The sequence below is a fragment of the Taudactylus pleione genome, unplaced genomic scaffold, assembly GCF_031769625.1.
Source record: "Taudactylus pleione unplaced genomic scaffold, aTauple2 ptg001031l, whole genome shotgun sequence".
Lineage (NCBI taxonomy): Eukaryota > Metazoa > Chordata > Amphibia > Anura > Myobatrachidae > Taudactylus > Taudactylus pleione.
In genome coordinates this window covers 1,203,626-1,217,960 of record NW_028285432.1, presented here as the reverse complement: position 1 = coordinate 1,217,960, position 14,335 = coordinate 1,203,626, and the positions used below count along the sequence as shown (strand labels likewise).

At 45.0% G+C, this 14,335-nt stretch overlaps 1 protein-coding gene across 1 annotated transcript in view; it reads left to right on the top strand.

Annotated features, from left to right (window-relative positions):
- The window catches only part of WNT4 (Wnt family member 4), a 98,516-nt gene that overhangs the window by 31,129 nt on the left and 53,052 nt on the right, over positions 1-14,335 (top strand). The window contains exon 2 of the mRNA XM_088461242.1: positions 6,086-6,321. Within this exon, the coding sequence (XP_088317368.1) occupies positions 6,086-6,321 (236 nt within the window). The remainder of the gene's footprint in view (positions 1-6,085; positions 6,322-14,335) is intronic.

The window sequence follows — 14,335 nt, the reverse complement described above, 5'->3', positions numbered from 1 at the left end:
AGTATGAAGACGATTGATCACAGAGCGTGAGACAGATGGGTTGTCAGACAGCCAACACTACATTCACAAGAGGAGAAAGAGTTTCCAACACAGAAGAAAATTTGGATTGTAAGCTCTAGAGGCCAAGTGCCTGCAGATTCATTCCCATTAAATTACATTCACTTTTATTTCTCACACTTTGCACATTGTTCACTCTCTGTAATGAAACAAGCACATAGTTGTGTTTAATCAGCTAGAATAAATAATTGTAAATAATTTTCTCATGTATCGCCAAAACATCCTGCAAATCTACTAGAGAAAAGAGAACACACCGAAACAGTCTGTCATCACCACTCTATATAGCATGGCTGCAAGTTCACTGCACATCTTGTATCCCACAGGCTGTTATCAGAGAATAAAAACATCCATTGTGGTTTAATCAACATTCGCTTCTGCACTGTATTGCAAATCTTTTTATTATTGCTGGATCATTGATAAACAAGTAGTCGTCATTAGTCATTTCACAAATTGCAATTATATTTTGTTGATACACAGAATTCACAAGGAAGTTTAGGAACTAGTGAAATCTCTAAGGCATGAGATAAAAAGTACCAGTTTACCCATCATTGGTGTTGAAAGATCCCATACCTCCCAACTATCCCAATTTTGGCTGAACGCTCCTATCTGACTGCATAGAAGAGCAGTGGTGAGCAGGTGTCGGGCACACAGCCACTGTGGTGTCTAGCAGTAAATTTGTGATTGGAGGCGAGCAGTGGGGTAAAGAGAAGCCTAGCCTCTAGTGCATGGCCATGTCAACACAGTGATGCAGGCACGCCCCCATTGAGAAACGGCCTAGTCATCTGTTCCAATTCACTGAGACAAATATTTTGTGGTATGAGGAGCTCATTCAGACCCTCTCACTAGACGCGTATGCTCACTCGATGCGTATGCAAATCCAGCGCACGCCCAGCAGGGCAGACAATCGCACGGCAAGGCATTTAGCACACCCACTATGTCTTGGCGTGCGATCACTTTGTGTATGTAGATGCACACCAGCCATTCATAAGGTGCCTACTTGCGCACGTCATCTCCTGGAAGTGCTTGAAACCATTGGTACATCGAGCACCATCGGAAGCAATCGCAGCGCTTAAGGTTGACCATACCCCGCCGCAAGCACTGCGATCACTTCAGTGTGTATTTCAACCAGGTGACGTGTACAATGATGCTGCCTGTTAATTATGCACGCCCCTGTAACATTGTTGAAACACTCAGGCACGTTTGCTTTCGCACCTCTACTCCACCGGTTCCAGTGGCCTGCCCCTGTTACCACCCACAAACAGCCTCTTCTGTCACTCATTCAGCTGGGCTGTCTATGCTGGGCGAGCGTACTCTTCCTGATCTCTCGCAGTGGTTTCCGCACGCGCATTGCAATGCGTATGCATGTACAGAAAGCAAATATCGGCCAGCTACCAGTGATCGCATCCTAGCGAGAGGGTCTGAATGAGCTCCTGAGATCCTAGTACATTCACTGTGTTCATTCTTATTAAATCAACATAAAAATGTACTACTTCCACCTATGGTAGGGAACACGTACACACAAATACTGCAATACTGTATATTATATTTGGTTCAGGGTTTGCCATCTCATGGTGGATGATTCATGCCTGAATTTAAAATAGGAGGAAGTGTGATTGGGGATCACTGTTGCTACTAGGTAGTGGAGTATGGACAGAATTGGTTTATCACTGCTGATTGGACAGCATAGGTGCAGGCCTCATTAAAATAAGTGACAAAGGGATTTTATTAGATCAACAGGTTCTATAAATTCTAGGTGACAGTAGGGTGGTTCCCACAGATGATTTTAGCAATCATAGAGAAAATACATCCATTTGCCAATGGCAGTACCAAGTTTGACACATGTTGCATTTAAACATCATTTCTTAGTTATATCATGGACTCAAATAGAAGTAGGCCACCCTCCCGCACCCTGCTCCCAGCCCCAACCTCCACTGTGATCATCTGCATCTCCCCTCCCTGTATAACAGTCTGTAAAACATGTCTTTGTTACTTTGACCTCGCTAGTCATCAAAGATTACAAAATGTTTTACTATGGTTTCTGTTTTAAAACACACAAAGAGCCATTGAAACATCAAACGCAAATGGTACTGGCAGGGCATGGCCGCTGGAGGGAACATGGCTACACATTGTGTGTACCATGGAGAAGTGGTAGTGGCATTGTGGGGGGCAGGGTTATGCCTACCCTACACTCCCAAGCCCCTACATAGGACCAGGTGTTGGTACTTTGTGCCTGCTGTCCCCCTTCTCTGGGCCCCTGCACATACCTCACCATACCTTCCAACGTTTAGATTTGTGAAACTGAGACAAAATAAGCTCCGCCCGATCCTCTCAAAAGTACTCTGACCCTCCATACTTGCCCTCAGCCACCCAAACCCCACTTATAGCCCAAAACCGTACCCTTTTGCATGGCAAACTCCAGTCTTTTCGAAATCCATGATTCGGAATTGTCCTGCCAATATTAAGACATTTGAGAAGTTTGTCTCATCCATAGCAGGAAGTGACAAACATAACATCATATTTCACACTTATTTATTCACTGCATTGGATCAAACAATAACTTGAGTTTCTATCTAAATCCATTTTAGTTACTTCAGACAGAGGACCTGATTCAGACCCGCTCACTAGATTCGGCCATTCGCTCCCAGCGTATGTAAATTTTGCAAAGTGACGTCAAGGCAGCCACTCGCTTGGCAAGGCATAAGCACGCCCACTATATCTTGGCGAGCGATCACTTTGTGTTTATAGATACCCACCAGCCTGTCTTTAGCCGCCCACTAGCGTACGTCATCTCCAGGAAGTATATACAACCATCGGTACATCGGTGTCAATCGGATCTGACCGCAGCGCTTGCGGTTGACTGTAACCCTACCGCGAACACTTCAGTGTATTATTCAACCAGGTGACGTGTACTATGATGCTGCCTTTTAATTATGCACGCCCCAGAAACGGCGTGAAAACCTTCTGGCACGCCTGCGTCCGCAACTCCACTCCCCCGTTACTACTGCCCTGCCCCTGTTACCACCCACAAACGGCCTCTCCTGTCACTCATTCCACTGGGCTGTCTTTGCAGGGCGAGCAAGCAAAATCCGATCGCTCGTACTAGTTTGCAAACGCGCACTGCGAACTACACGCATGCGCACATTAGCGAACATCATCTGCAACGAGCGGTCGCTTGCTAGCGAGCGGGTACGAATCAGGTCCAGAGCTTACACTTCACTCAGTGCACTCTGGAGTGGCTCTAACACATCATTGTGCTTTTCTGTGTATTGCAGAATTCAGGCAACATCACGGGGATTTACTACAAATCCCTTGCAGGAACAGAGCTTGCGAGAAAGCTCTGTCCCTGCGAATCCCCTCCGCACTCTAGGGCTCTATTTATTAACATTATTTTGACTAAAATAAAGTGAAAAGGGGTGTTTTCACACCCTTTTCACATTATTTTAGTATCACCTATAGTTATTATAGGGCAATTGGAGTAGAATTCGTAAAATTCTACTCCAACCCCTAAGTATCACTTATTTTTACTAAGCAGATCGCATTTCCCACAATTTAATGGGAAAAGTGATCCAACCAAAGTTACTAAAAATAAATTGTAAAAAAATACCGGGGAAAGCCCTGTGATAATAACGCCACCTGGAGGTGGCGTTATCCAGGGTCTCCCCCAGTTACCGGACTCCTGTTCTGCTCTATAAGGCAGAGCAGAGCCCAGAGCCGGTCCCAGTGACAGGCAGCACTTACAGGCAGCACTTACCTGACTCCAGGGACCGGTGGTCGGGGCTCCGGTAATGACTCCCCTCTGGTTAACTGGTCTCCCATGCTGCACTGCGGCCTGGTCATCAGGTGATCAGGTCCCAGTGCAGTATGGGATATCAGCTGACCGGAGGCATGGAAGACATCACCGGAGCACCGATGACTGCAGGTAAGTGCTATTAAGGGAGGGGGGCTCGCAAGAGGGTCCGCGCTCGCGGGAGGCGTGACTTAGTGTCGGGGGCGGGGCTTATTGTCGTGGGGGGGTAGCATCGACGATTGGTCGACGCATGAGCGGGGCACTAGTCACGGTATTTTGTTGCGGTATTTTGTTTAGAAAATATCGTGACTAGAGTGCGGAGGGGATTCGCAGGGACAAAGCTTTCTCACAAGCTCTGTCCCTGCAAGGGATTTGTAGTAAATCCCTGTGATATTGCCTTAATTCGCAATGCGGATTCAGTTGATAATATCACACTACAGTCTACATTACTAATGCGGATTGTAGTAAATATAGCCCTAGTCATGATATTTTCGCAAAAAAATACCGTGGCTAGTGCCCTGCGCATGCGCCGACCGACCACCGCTGCTACCCCTCCCAGCGCTAAGCCACGCCCCCGACAATAAGCCACGCACCCCGCAATCGCGGACCCTCCTCCCTTAATAGCACATACCTGCAGTCATTGATGCTCCGGCGATGTCTTCAATGCCTCCGGTCAGCTGATATCCCATACTGCACTGGGACCCGATCACCTGATGACCGTGCCACAGTGCAGTGGAGTCAGGTAAGTGAATTTTTTTTTGGACTATTTTATTTTGCATTGTATCAGCTTGCAGTCTGTTTAGACCACACAGCTGATCACTGGGACCGGCTCCGGGCTCTGCTCTGCCTTTTAGAGCAGAGTAGGAGCCCGGTAACTGGGGGAGACCCTGGATAACGCCACCTCCAGGTGGCGTTATTATCACAGGGCTTTCCCCGGCATTTTTATACAATTTATTTTTAGTAACTTTGGTAGGATCACATTTCCCATTACAATTATGGGAAATGTGATCTGATTACTAAAAATAAGTGATACTTAGGGGTTGGAGTAGAATTTTACGAATTCTACTCCAATTTCCCTATAGTAACTGTAGGTGAAACTAAAATAATGTGAAAAGGGTGTGAAAACACCCTTTTTCACTTTATTTTACTAAAAATTATGTTAATAAATAGAGCCCAAAGGGCTCTATTTACTACAATCCGCATATTGAATGCAGATTGTAGTGTGTTATTAATGACTGAATTTGCATTGCGAATTCAGGTAATATCACAGGGATTTACTACAAATCCCTTGCAGGGACAGAGCTTGCGATAAAGCTCTGTCCCTGCGAATCTCCTTCGGAGCCTTATCACGGTATTTTTGCTAAATATTCCGTGACAAAGTGCTCGCGCATGCGCCGACCGGCCACCGCTGCTACCCCCCGGCACTAAGCCCCGCCCCCCGGCACTAATCCCTGCCCCCCCCCGCGATCGCGGACCCCCGCGACCCCATCCTCCCTTAATTACACTTACCTGCATGATCCGGGCCTCCGGTCAGGTGATCTCCTATACTGCACTGGGACCCGATCACCTGATTACCGGGCAGCAGTGCACTATGGGAGACCAGCTGACCAGAGGGGAGTCATCACCGGAGGCACGATCACCGGTCCCTGGAGTCAGGTAAGTAAATTTTTTTTTTTACCAATTTTTTTTTCTTTTTTTTACAGTAATCAGCTTGCGGTCTGTTTAGACCACACAGCTGATTACTGGGACCGACCCGGGCTCTGCTCTCCTTGTTAGAGCAGGGCAGGAGTCTGGCAACCGGGGGAGACCCTAGATAACGCCACCTCCAGGTGGCGTTATCATCACAGGGCTTTCCCCAATATTTTTTTCACATTTATTTTTAGTAACCTTGGTCGGATCACATTTCCCATTACAACTATGGGAAATGCGACCTGATTACTAAAAATAAGTGATACTTAGGGGTTGGTGTAGAATTTTACGAATTCTACTCCTGTAATAACTATAGGTGATACTAAAATAATGTGAAAAGGGTGTGAAAACACCCTTTTTCACTTTATTTTACTCAAAATAATGTTAATAAATAGAGCCCAAAGTGCTTGACCTCCTCTATAGGTTCCAATATTCTTATATCTTAGTACATAATATTGGTAATAGATTTTACAACATTGAAACCACATTGGTGTCTTAAAAAGTGTGTCTATTGTTCTGCAAACAGTACATTTATGTTATGTTTTGTTGTAGGTACCTTGCAAAACTGTCCTCGGTAGGAAGTATTTCAGAGGAAGAAACTTGTGAGAAGCTAAAGGGATTAATCCAACGCCAGGTGCAAATGTGCAAGAGGAATCTGGAAGTCATGGATTCTGTAAGACGAGGGGCACAGTTGGCTATTGAAGAATGCCAGTATCAGTTTAGGAATCGACGGTGGAACTGCTCAACACTCGATACATTGCCTGTCTTTGGCAAGGTGGTGACGCAAGGTGAAGTGTTTAAATTTAACTAAATATGTTGATTATGCTCTATTTCACCCTTTTACCATAGGTTGCAATCTAAGAGGGAGGTACCTCTGTATTCTACATCGTTCTCAGCCAGCAGTGTACTGTATGTCTTGCAGTAGATATATAATCTGTGTATTTATGAATGCTTACAGTGTGGCAGGGCAACAGTAGCTTGAGTGACTGGAATTTTAGTCTGGTCACTGTCATAAAGATGTGCAATGTGGTTTAGGCTATCTATAATTTAATGTGGAAGTAATTATCTATTTTATTTTTAAAAGCTGCTATGTAATATCAAGGTAACACTGAACAATGTACTGTAAACTTTCCAGCTTTATACATAATCATCAAATTTGGCATTTAAATGATAGTGAGATATGTATTAAACCTTCCAAAGAGTTAACAAGTGGACGTCTCATTGCCCATAGCAACCAATCAGCTCCTAGCTAGCATTTATCAAGTACATTCTATAAAATGGTAGGTATACGGTGATTGGTTGGCATGGGCACTCTTTAGGAGAATTGATACATTTTCCTCACAGTATTAAAATAATGTGTATATAACTTAAAGAATGATTTCATGTAAATATGAGCCAAATAAGCCACTAGTAAATGGCAGGACGAGATACAATATAACTAATATATGTTTTGTGACTTCATGCATCTATTTATGTGCATATGTGCTTGTTTTTGTTGGTAACTGCATATATTTGCAGACTATGCAGTGATATCTGTGGGGTGCCAATGTTTTCCCATGAGCTGGAGAGTTGGTTGCATGGGGGTAATCCTTAGACAGGTGTATATTTATGATACAGGGTTATTTAAGTTTCTGGGCTCTATTTACTACAATCCGCATTTGTAATGCAGATTGTAGTGTGATATTACCAACTGAATTCGCATTGCAAATATAGGCAATATCACAGGGATTTACTGCAAATCCCTTGCAGGGACAGAGCTTGCGATAAAGCTCTGTCCCTGCGATTCCCCTCCGCACACTTATCACGGTGTTTTTGCAAAAAATACTATGACAAGTGCCGTCGCATGCGTCGACCGACCTTCGTTAAGCCCCGCCCTCCGCGATCGCGGACCACCCGTGACCCCCCCTCCCTTAATTACACTTACCTGCAGTCATCGGTGCTCCGGTGATGTCCTCCGTGGCTCTAGTCAGCTGACATCCCATACTGCACTGGGACTTAGTCAGGTGACGACCGGGCCCCAGTGCAGGCTGGGAGACCAGCTAACCGGAGGGAGGACATCACCCGGAGCCCCAATCAACGGTCCCTGGACTCAGGTAAGTTTTTTTTTTTAGCAGAGATCAGTGTGTGGTCTGTTTAGACCACACAGCTGATCACTGGGGCCGGCTCCGGGCTCTGCTCTGCCCGTTAGAGCGTAGGAGGAGTCCGGTAACCGGGGGAGACCCTGGATAACGCCACCTCCAGGGGGCGTTATAATCACAGAGCTTTCCCCAGTGTTTTTTCACATTTTATTTAGTAACTTTGACCAGATCACATATCCCATTACAATTATGGGAAATGCGATCTGCTTACTAAAAATAAGTGATAATTAGGGCTTGGAGTACAATTTCATGAATTCTACTCCAATTGCTCTGCAGTAACTTTAGGTGATACTAAAATAATGTGAAAAGGGTGTGAAAACACCCTTTTACACTTTATTTTAGTAAAAATAATGTTAATAAATAGAGCCCTATATGTGAGCTAGTATGGGTGGGGAAGGTACATTTATGTCAAAATACCCTGTTTTGTAGGTGGGTGGACTGTGGACAGCTTTTAATTGCCCATAAAAGATGTTTAATATTCCATGTGTCAGAAGAGCTCAACCCCATCTTTTTCATTTTAATAATTGCAATTGCATTTTTGTGGGAAATTTTTAGGTGCACTGTAATTAGGATAATATAAACCTTTAAAAAATCCAAACGTGACACATGTAACAAAGATAGGCTTGCTGTTTCCTAATTTTTATGACTCATTTAACATTTATATATTGATCCTACCAAGTTGGAAATTAATGAAAGGGCTTGTCCTAAAATGTAAGTAGGTTGGATTTTATAGTGACGTGTTTATAATACCTAAATAGGCACATTCTCCTTTTTGGGAGTGTTTCCTAAAAACAGGAAGTGAGCTTGTACCTAGAAATGCCATTGCCAGACCATAAGTTGCACTTGCATAAATAAAAAAGTGGTGCAAAGTTTTGCAGTTTGTATAATGAGTGACTTGTTTTGATTGGTCAATGTTTGCTTCAAAATGTAAAGCTTTATTTCTATGTAGATATTTTAATTTGCTGCTCAAATTTCACATTAGTAGTCTAGTATTTAAAACTATGGGATAAATTTACTAAGAATCGTCGAGTCTGGCCGAGATTGCATTCCTTTCCCCTGATTTTCAAACACAGAGATTTACTAAAGGCAAACATGAGTGTAAAATCATGATTCTCTATGCAAAAAAACACAAATAGAAACAAATGCACCATTGGCCAAACTTGCAAGTACTTTTCATAGACAAGAATACAACAAGGGCATTTACCAAGTATTGTGATTGCAAACACGGGTGTAAAGCATGTACAGATCAGTGTGATCCGTGCATGCTTCGCAATGTAAATCAGGCTTTAAAGTGTTCAATTTTTTTAAATGACTTGGGGTCCCACACTTAAAAAGCATAATCAGCACCAGTCTCTGTAAGCCGGCCCTGATTCTAAAAATACTGGGAAAATATTATGTAGGGGTCCCCCTATTTTAAGAATCAGCACCGGGCTCTGAGCCGGTTCTGGTTCAGTAAATAGGGGGAAAAAGTAGGGGTCCCCCATATTTACATGAACCAACACCAGGCTCAACTAGCGGGGGAGGGGGAGGGGTAATACCACAGCCATGGGACACTCTTGACAAGGTGCTTTCCCAAAGCCTTAACTAGCCCCCAACTAGTCAGCCCAGATTGGTGATTCCTCAGGAAGTGGGGACCACCCAATAAAGGGGCTGAAGTCAGGGCTATGCGCTGCAACCCAGGGCTGATGTGTATAAAAATTAGATTGAAACTAATATTGTCCTTTACAGTAGAACTACTGGTTCCAGCAAGCCTGCCCCGCTTGCTGGAATTGAAGAACCACAAGTGCTAGCAAGCCTGGGCATTAGGGGCCCTCTGGTACCTATAGCCCCCCTGCAAAGGAATTATTAAAATAATGACAGTACACACACACAATGTTTTATTATTTTATTACACTTTCACTTACCCACACTTACACGCGACCCCACTCACACTACATATTTATTATTATTATTATTATTATTATTATACTTTATTTATATGGCGCCACAAGTGTTCCGCAGCGCCTTACATAGTACATAGAACTAATAGGTGAACAAGAAACAAGTAACTTACAGTACATTACAGTGCAGGACAAGGACACAACTTATATACATTGCTGAAATAGTGATTAAAGCACTCACAATAAACTGCCGGGAGTTGGCAGTCCCATGTTAGGTGCCCTAATGGGGAGTAGAGAGTAGAAGAAGATGTAAAGAGAAGCACATGAGGGAGAAGGTCCCTGCTCGTGAGAGCTTACATTCTAAGGAGAGGGGCAGACAGACAGGCGTGACACAGAAGTGGAAGATAGGAAGGAAAGAGCAGAGGTGGGTTAGGATGAGTGCTGAAAGGCCTTGATGAAGTAGTGGGTCTTGAGAGCCCGTTTGAAGATTTGTAGAGAGGTGGAGAGTCTGATAGGGAGAGGGAGAGCATTCACAAGGTAGGGAGCAGCACGGGCAAAATCTCGGATGCGGGAGTGGGAGGAAGTAATCAGTTGGCAAGAGAGGCAGCATGCATTAGTTGAGTAAAGTGGACGGGCGGGAGTGTGAAGGGAGAGAAGGTCAGAAATGTATGCGGGAGAGGATTTGGTGAGGGCTTTGTAGGTGAATGTAAGAACCTTGAATTGGCATCTGAAGGGGAAGGGGAGCCAGTGTAGGGCTTGAAGGAGATGGGAAGCAGATGTAGAACATCTGGAGAGGAAGATGAGCCAAGCAGCAGCATTGAGAACCGATTGTACTGGAGAGAGGTGAGAGACTGGGAGGCCAGCTAGGAGAAGGTTACAGTAGTCCAATCTGGATATGACCAGTGAGTGGATGAGGGTTTTAGTGGCATCCTGGGTGAGGAAGGGTCTAATCCTGGAGATATTTTTTAGGTGAAAATGGCAGGACTGCGAGAGGTGCTGAATGTGCGGTTTAAAGGAGAGGGAGGAGTCTAGGATAACTCCAAGACAGCGCACTTTGGGGCTAGAGGAGATAGTTGTGCCATCAATAGATAATGAAATTGTGGGAAGTGATGTAGTGGAAGAGGATGGGAAGATGATCAGCTCAGTCTTAGACATGTTAAGTCTAAGAAAGCGCTGGGACATCCACGAAGAGACAGCAGAGAGACAATTGGCGATACGGGTAAGGAGCGAGGGGAAGAGCTCAGGGGTGGAAAGGTAAATTTGAGTATCATCAGCATAGAGATGACATTGGAGGTCAAAGGAGTTAATGAGTTCACCTAAAGAGGATGTATATAGGGAGAAAAGGAGAGGTCCAAGAACAGAACCTTGAGGAACTCCTACTGTTAGTGGAAGTGGGGGGAAAGAGGAGTCATGAGAGGACACAGCGAATGAACGATCAGAGAGGTAGGAGGAAAGCTAGGAGAAGGCAGTGCCACGTAAACCGAGAGAATAAAGGATTTGCAGGAGGAGAGAGTGGTCTACAGTGTCAAATGCAGCAGAGAGGTCAAGGAGAATGAGCAGAGAGTAGTGGCCCTTGGATTTGGCAGCAAGGAGGTCGTTGCTGACTTTCGTGAGGGCAGTTTCAGTGGAGTGGAGAGATCGGAAGCCAGATTGAAATGAGTCAAGGAGGGAGTGGGAGGAAAGAAAGGTGGTAAGGCGGTTGTAGACAATACGCTCAAGGAGTTTGGAAGCAATAGGGAGAAGAGAGATGGGTGGATAGTTGGAAAGTATGTTAGGATCAAGGGTAGATTTTTTAAGAATGGGGGAGACAAGAGCATGAGGCAGGGGAGAAGGATGTCAGAGTTGGTGAGACAGAAGGGGAGGGGTGGTAAGGGCAAGGAGGGGGAGGAGTGCTGAGGGTCTGATGGGATATGATGTCCTCATGTATGTAGTCAATTTTAGATGTAAAGTAGGTGGCAAAGTCGAGGGCAGAGAGCGAGGAGGGAAGGCGAGGAGGGGAAGGGCAGAGGAGGGAGTTGAAAGTGGCAAAGAGACGCCGGGCATTTGAGGACTGGGAGGAGATGAGGTTCTTGAAATATGTTTGTTTGGAGAGAGACAGGGCAGCACTGTAGGAAGAGAGAATAAATTTGAAATGGAGGAAGTCAGCATTAGAGCGTGACTTTCTACACTGACGCTCTGCAATTCTTGAACACTTTTGTAGGTATCTGGTGCATTTGCATACTGTACTTACCTGGCGCCGGTTGGTCCCCTTGTCCAATAGACAACCCAGGCAGAGATTTGTCCTCTTCTCCAGTAGGTATCAATGGGTAAGAAAATATAAAAACGCAACCCATACCAGCCGGACATAGCTGTGATATATGTACATACTGCACTGTACTGCTCCCGAATGTAACAGGACCCAAATGTGTTCCTGCACTTGTAGCCACACCAGCCAATAAGCAGCCATTATCATGGCAACAGGCCACTGATTGGATGTGAGTGCTCTAAATCTTAGTCTGGTTACACACTAAATGATGTGTACCCAGCACGATCTCGCTAACGATGGTGACAGAGCGACAGTATCACCTGTCAAACATGCATGCGGGAGTGCGCATTGTCAATGACATAGCCGGTACACACTGGCCGATGTGGACGATATGTCAGATTCTAGTTAACACCTTCTAGAAGATAATAGCTAGAATGTAATTGGGCAGCATTTCCACTTCTAAAAACCCGCACTTTAGTAAATATACCCCACTGTGTCCATGAGCTTCAATGAAGGATGAGGAGAATACAAATGAAAAATGTAACTTCATGTTTATGAGAACAACTGTGATGGCCACAATCATTGACCAAACTTTTTGATAGAGCCTCATGCAATTGGTTAGTGTGCACTAAAGGGCATATTTATGAAAGCAATTCTGTGGGAAATCCTCCAAAAACAGACATTTTAGGTGAACACCAGTAAAATGTAAGCATGGGGTCTGCTAAACTGTTAAATGCACCAAGCTCAGGAATGCAAGGTATACGGCCATTACTAGAGAGGAAAGGCTACTATGGCTTACACCATGAAAAGACAGAGCTACTGTAGCTATCGGGAGATCTATTCAGAGCTCAATGTATTCTGCAGTATTCCAGTCCCCATAGACTTCAATAAGAACTTCTGATGGGCATACATAAAAATTGCGGAAGTCCTAGGAGAACAGCAGTTTTTGGTGTATTTTCGCAAAATTGCTATACTACACAGTGACAATAATTTTAAACACTAAACCAAGCTGGTTTAGCCTTTAAAATGATTGTCACTTTAAAAATACGAGGGGGGCTCGCATAAATCCCTGCAGCCAGGGCCGGATCGAGGAGGACCCTGTGCAGACAGGGACTCTGACGCCCCATACCCTGCGTGCGGCTTTGAAAAAGGGGGCGTGGTCTAATTACCGTAGGTCACGCCCATAAATGACGGTATTTGGGGGTGGATTCGTATGGCACGCCTCCCATTTAACGTCAGGCTGGGGGCGAGCTCAGCACTCCTTCAGTAGGTGGACTACCCCCAGCCCTCTACCTGCACTGAATGGATGCCGTGCTCATGCGTGTGGCATCCATTCCTCTTCTCAGGGGCTGGCACCGCCGCACAGCTCTGGCGGTGGGGGTACTCAACCACCGGCGGGACACTTCGGCCCGCGGGTGGAACAGTGGGGCAGTGCCCGAAAAACAAGACTGTCCCTCTGAAATCGGGATGGTTGGGAGGGGTGCGCCCTCCATGTGATGGTGTCCCTGTACTACTGCACTTGTTGAACGTGCCTCGAATCGGCCCTACCTGCAGCATCAGAAGATCGCAGCCTTTTACATTTAGCCCATAGTGTGTATTTTTGTTTATTTGCTTTTTATGTTGCTAATTAGCATTTTCTATTGATTTTGCAATCTATCTTGCTATTTAGAAACCTCTATAGGGATTTCACACTTCATGCTATTAAAGGTGTTCAGCAGTACTCTGTATTTGGTCTGTTAGTATCTGAAAGTGGTTTTATCACACAATACCTTACCAAGCATTAAGAGGCCTATTTATTAACAAAATTTTTACTAAAATGGGAGTTTTCAGAACCTTTTCACATTATTTTAGTATCACATAAATTTATTAAAGGGCAATTGGGGTAGTTTTCGTGAAAAAATACCCCAATCCCTTAAATTCACATATTTTTAGTAAACAGATCGCATTTCCCATACTTGTATTGGGAAATGCGATCTGTCTGGTAGTTACTAAAAATAAATTGTAAAAGAATAGGTGGGAGAGCCCTGTGATAATAACGCTACCGAGATGGCGTTAACACAGCTTTCCCCCCCGGTCCCCCGACTCCTGCTCCACTCTCACAGGCAGAGCAGAGCTGGGAGCCGGCTACAGTGATCAGCTAAGTGGTCTAAATGGACCACAAGCTGATCAATATAAAAAATAATCAAACACAAAAAAATCCATAGTTTACAAAACCCCCGCTGCCCTCCTCTGCCCTGGCTGCTAAATATTTACACAACCCCCAACCATCCACCACTGCTGCCCAAGTGTGCTACACAACCTCCAACCCCCCGCTGCTGCTGCCGCCGTTGAACGTTGAACCCCCGCTGCTGAAACCTCAGTGGCTGGGACCGGCGATCCGTGATGTGTCGGCCGGCACTTTCCTGCACCTCAGCTGACTACAGCATCAGATAGTATAAACATTTTAAAAAATTGGAAAAAAATAAAATAACTTACCTGAGTCCAGAGACCGTAGATCAGGGATCCAGTGATGTCCTCCCTCAGGTCAGCTTATCTCCCA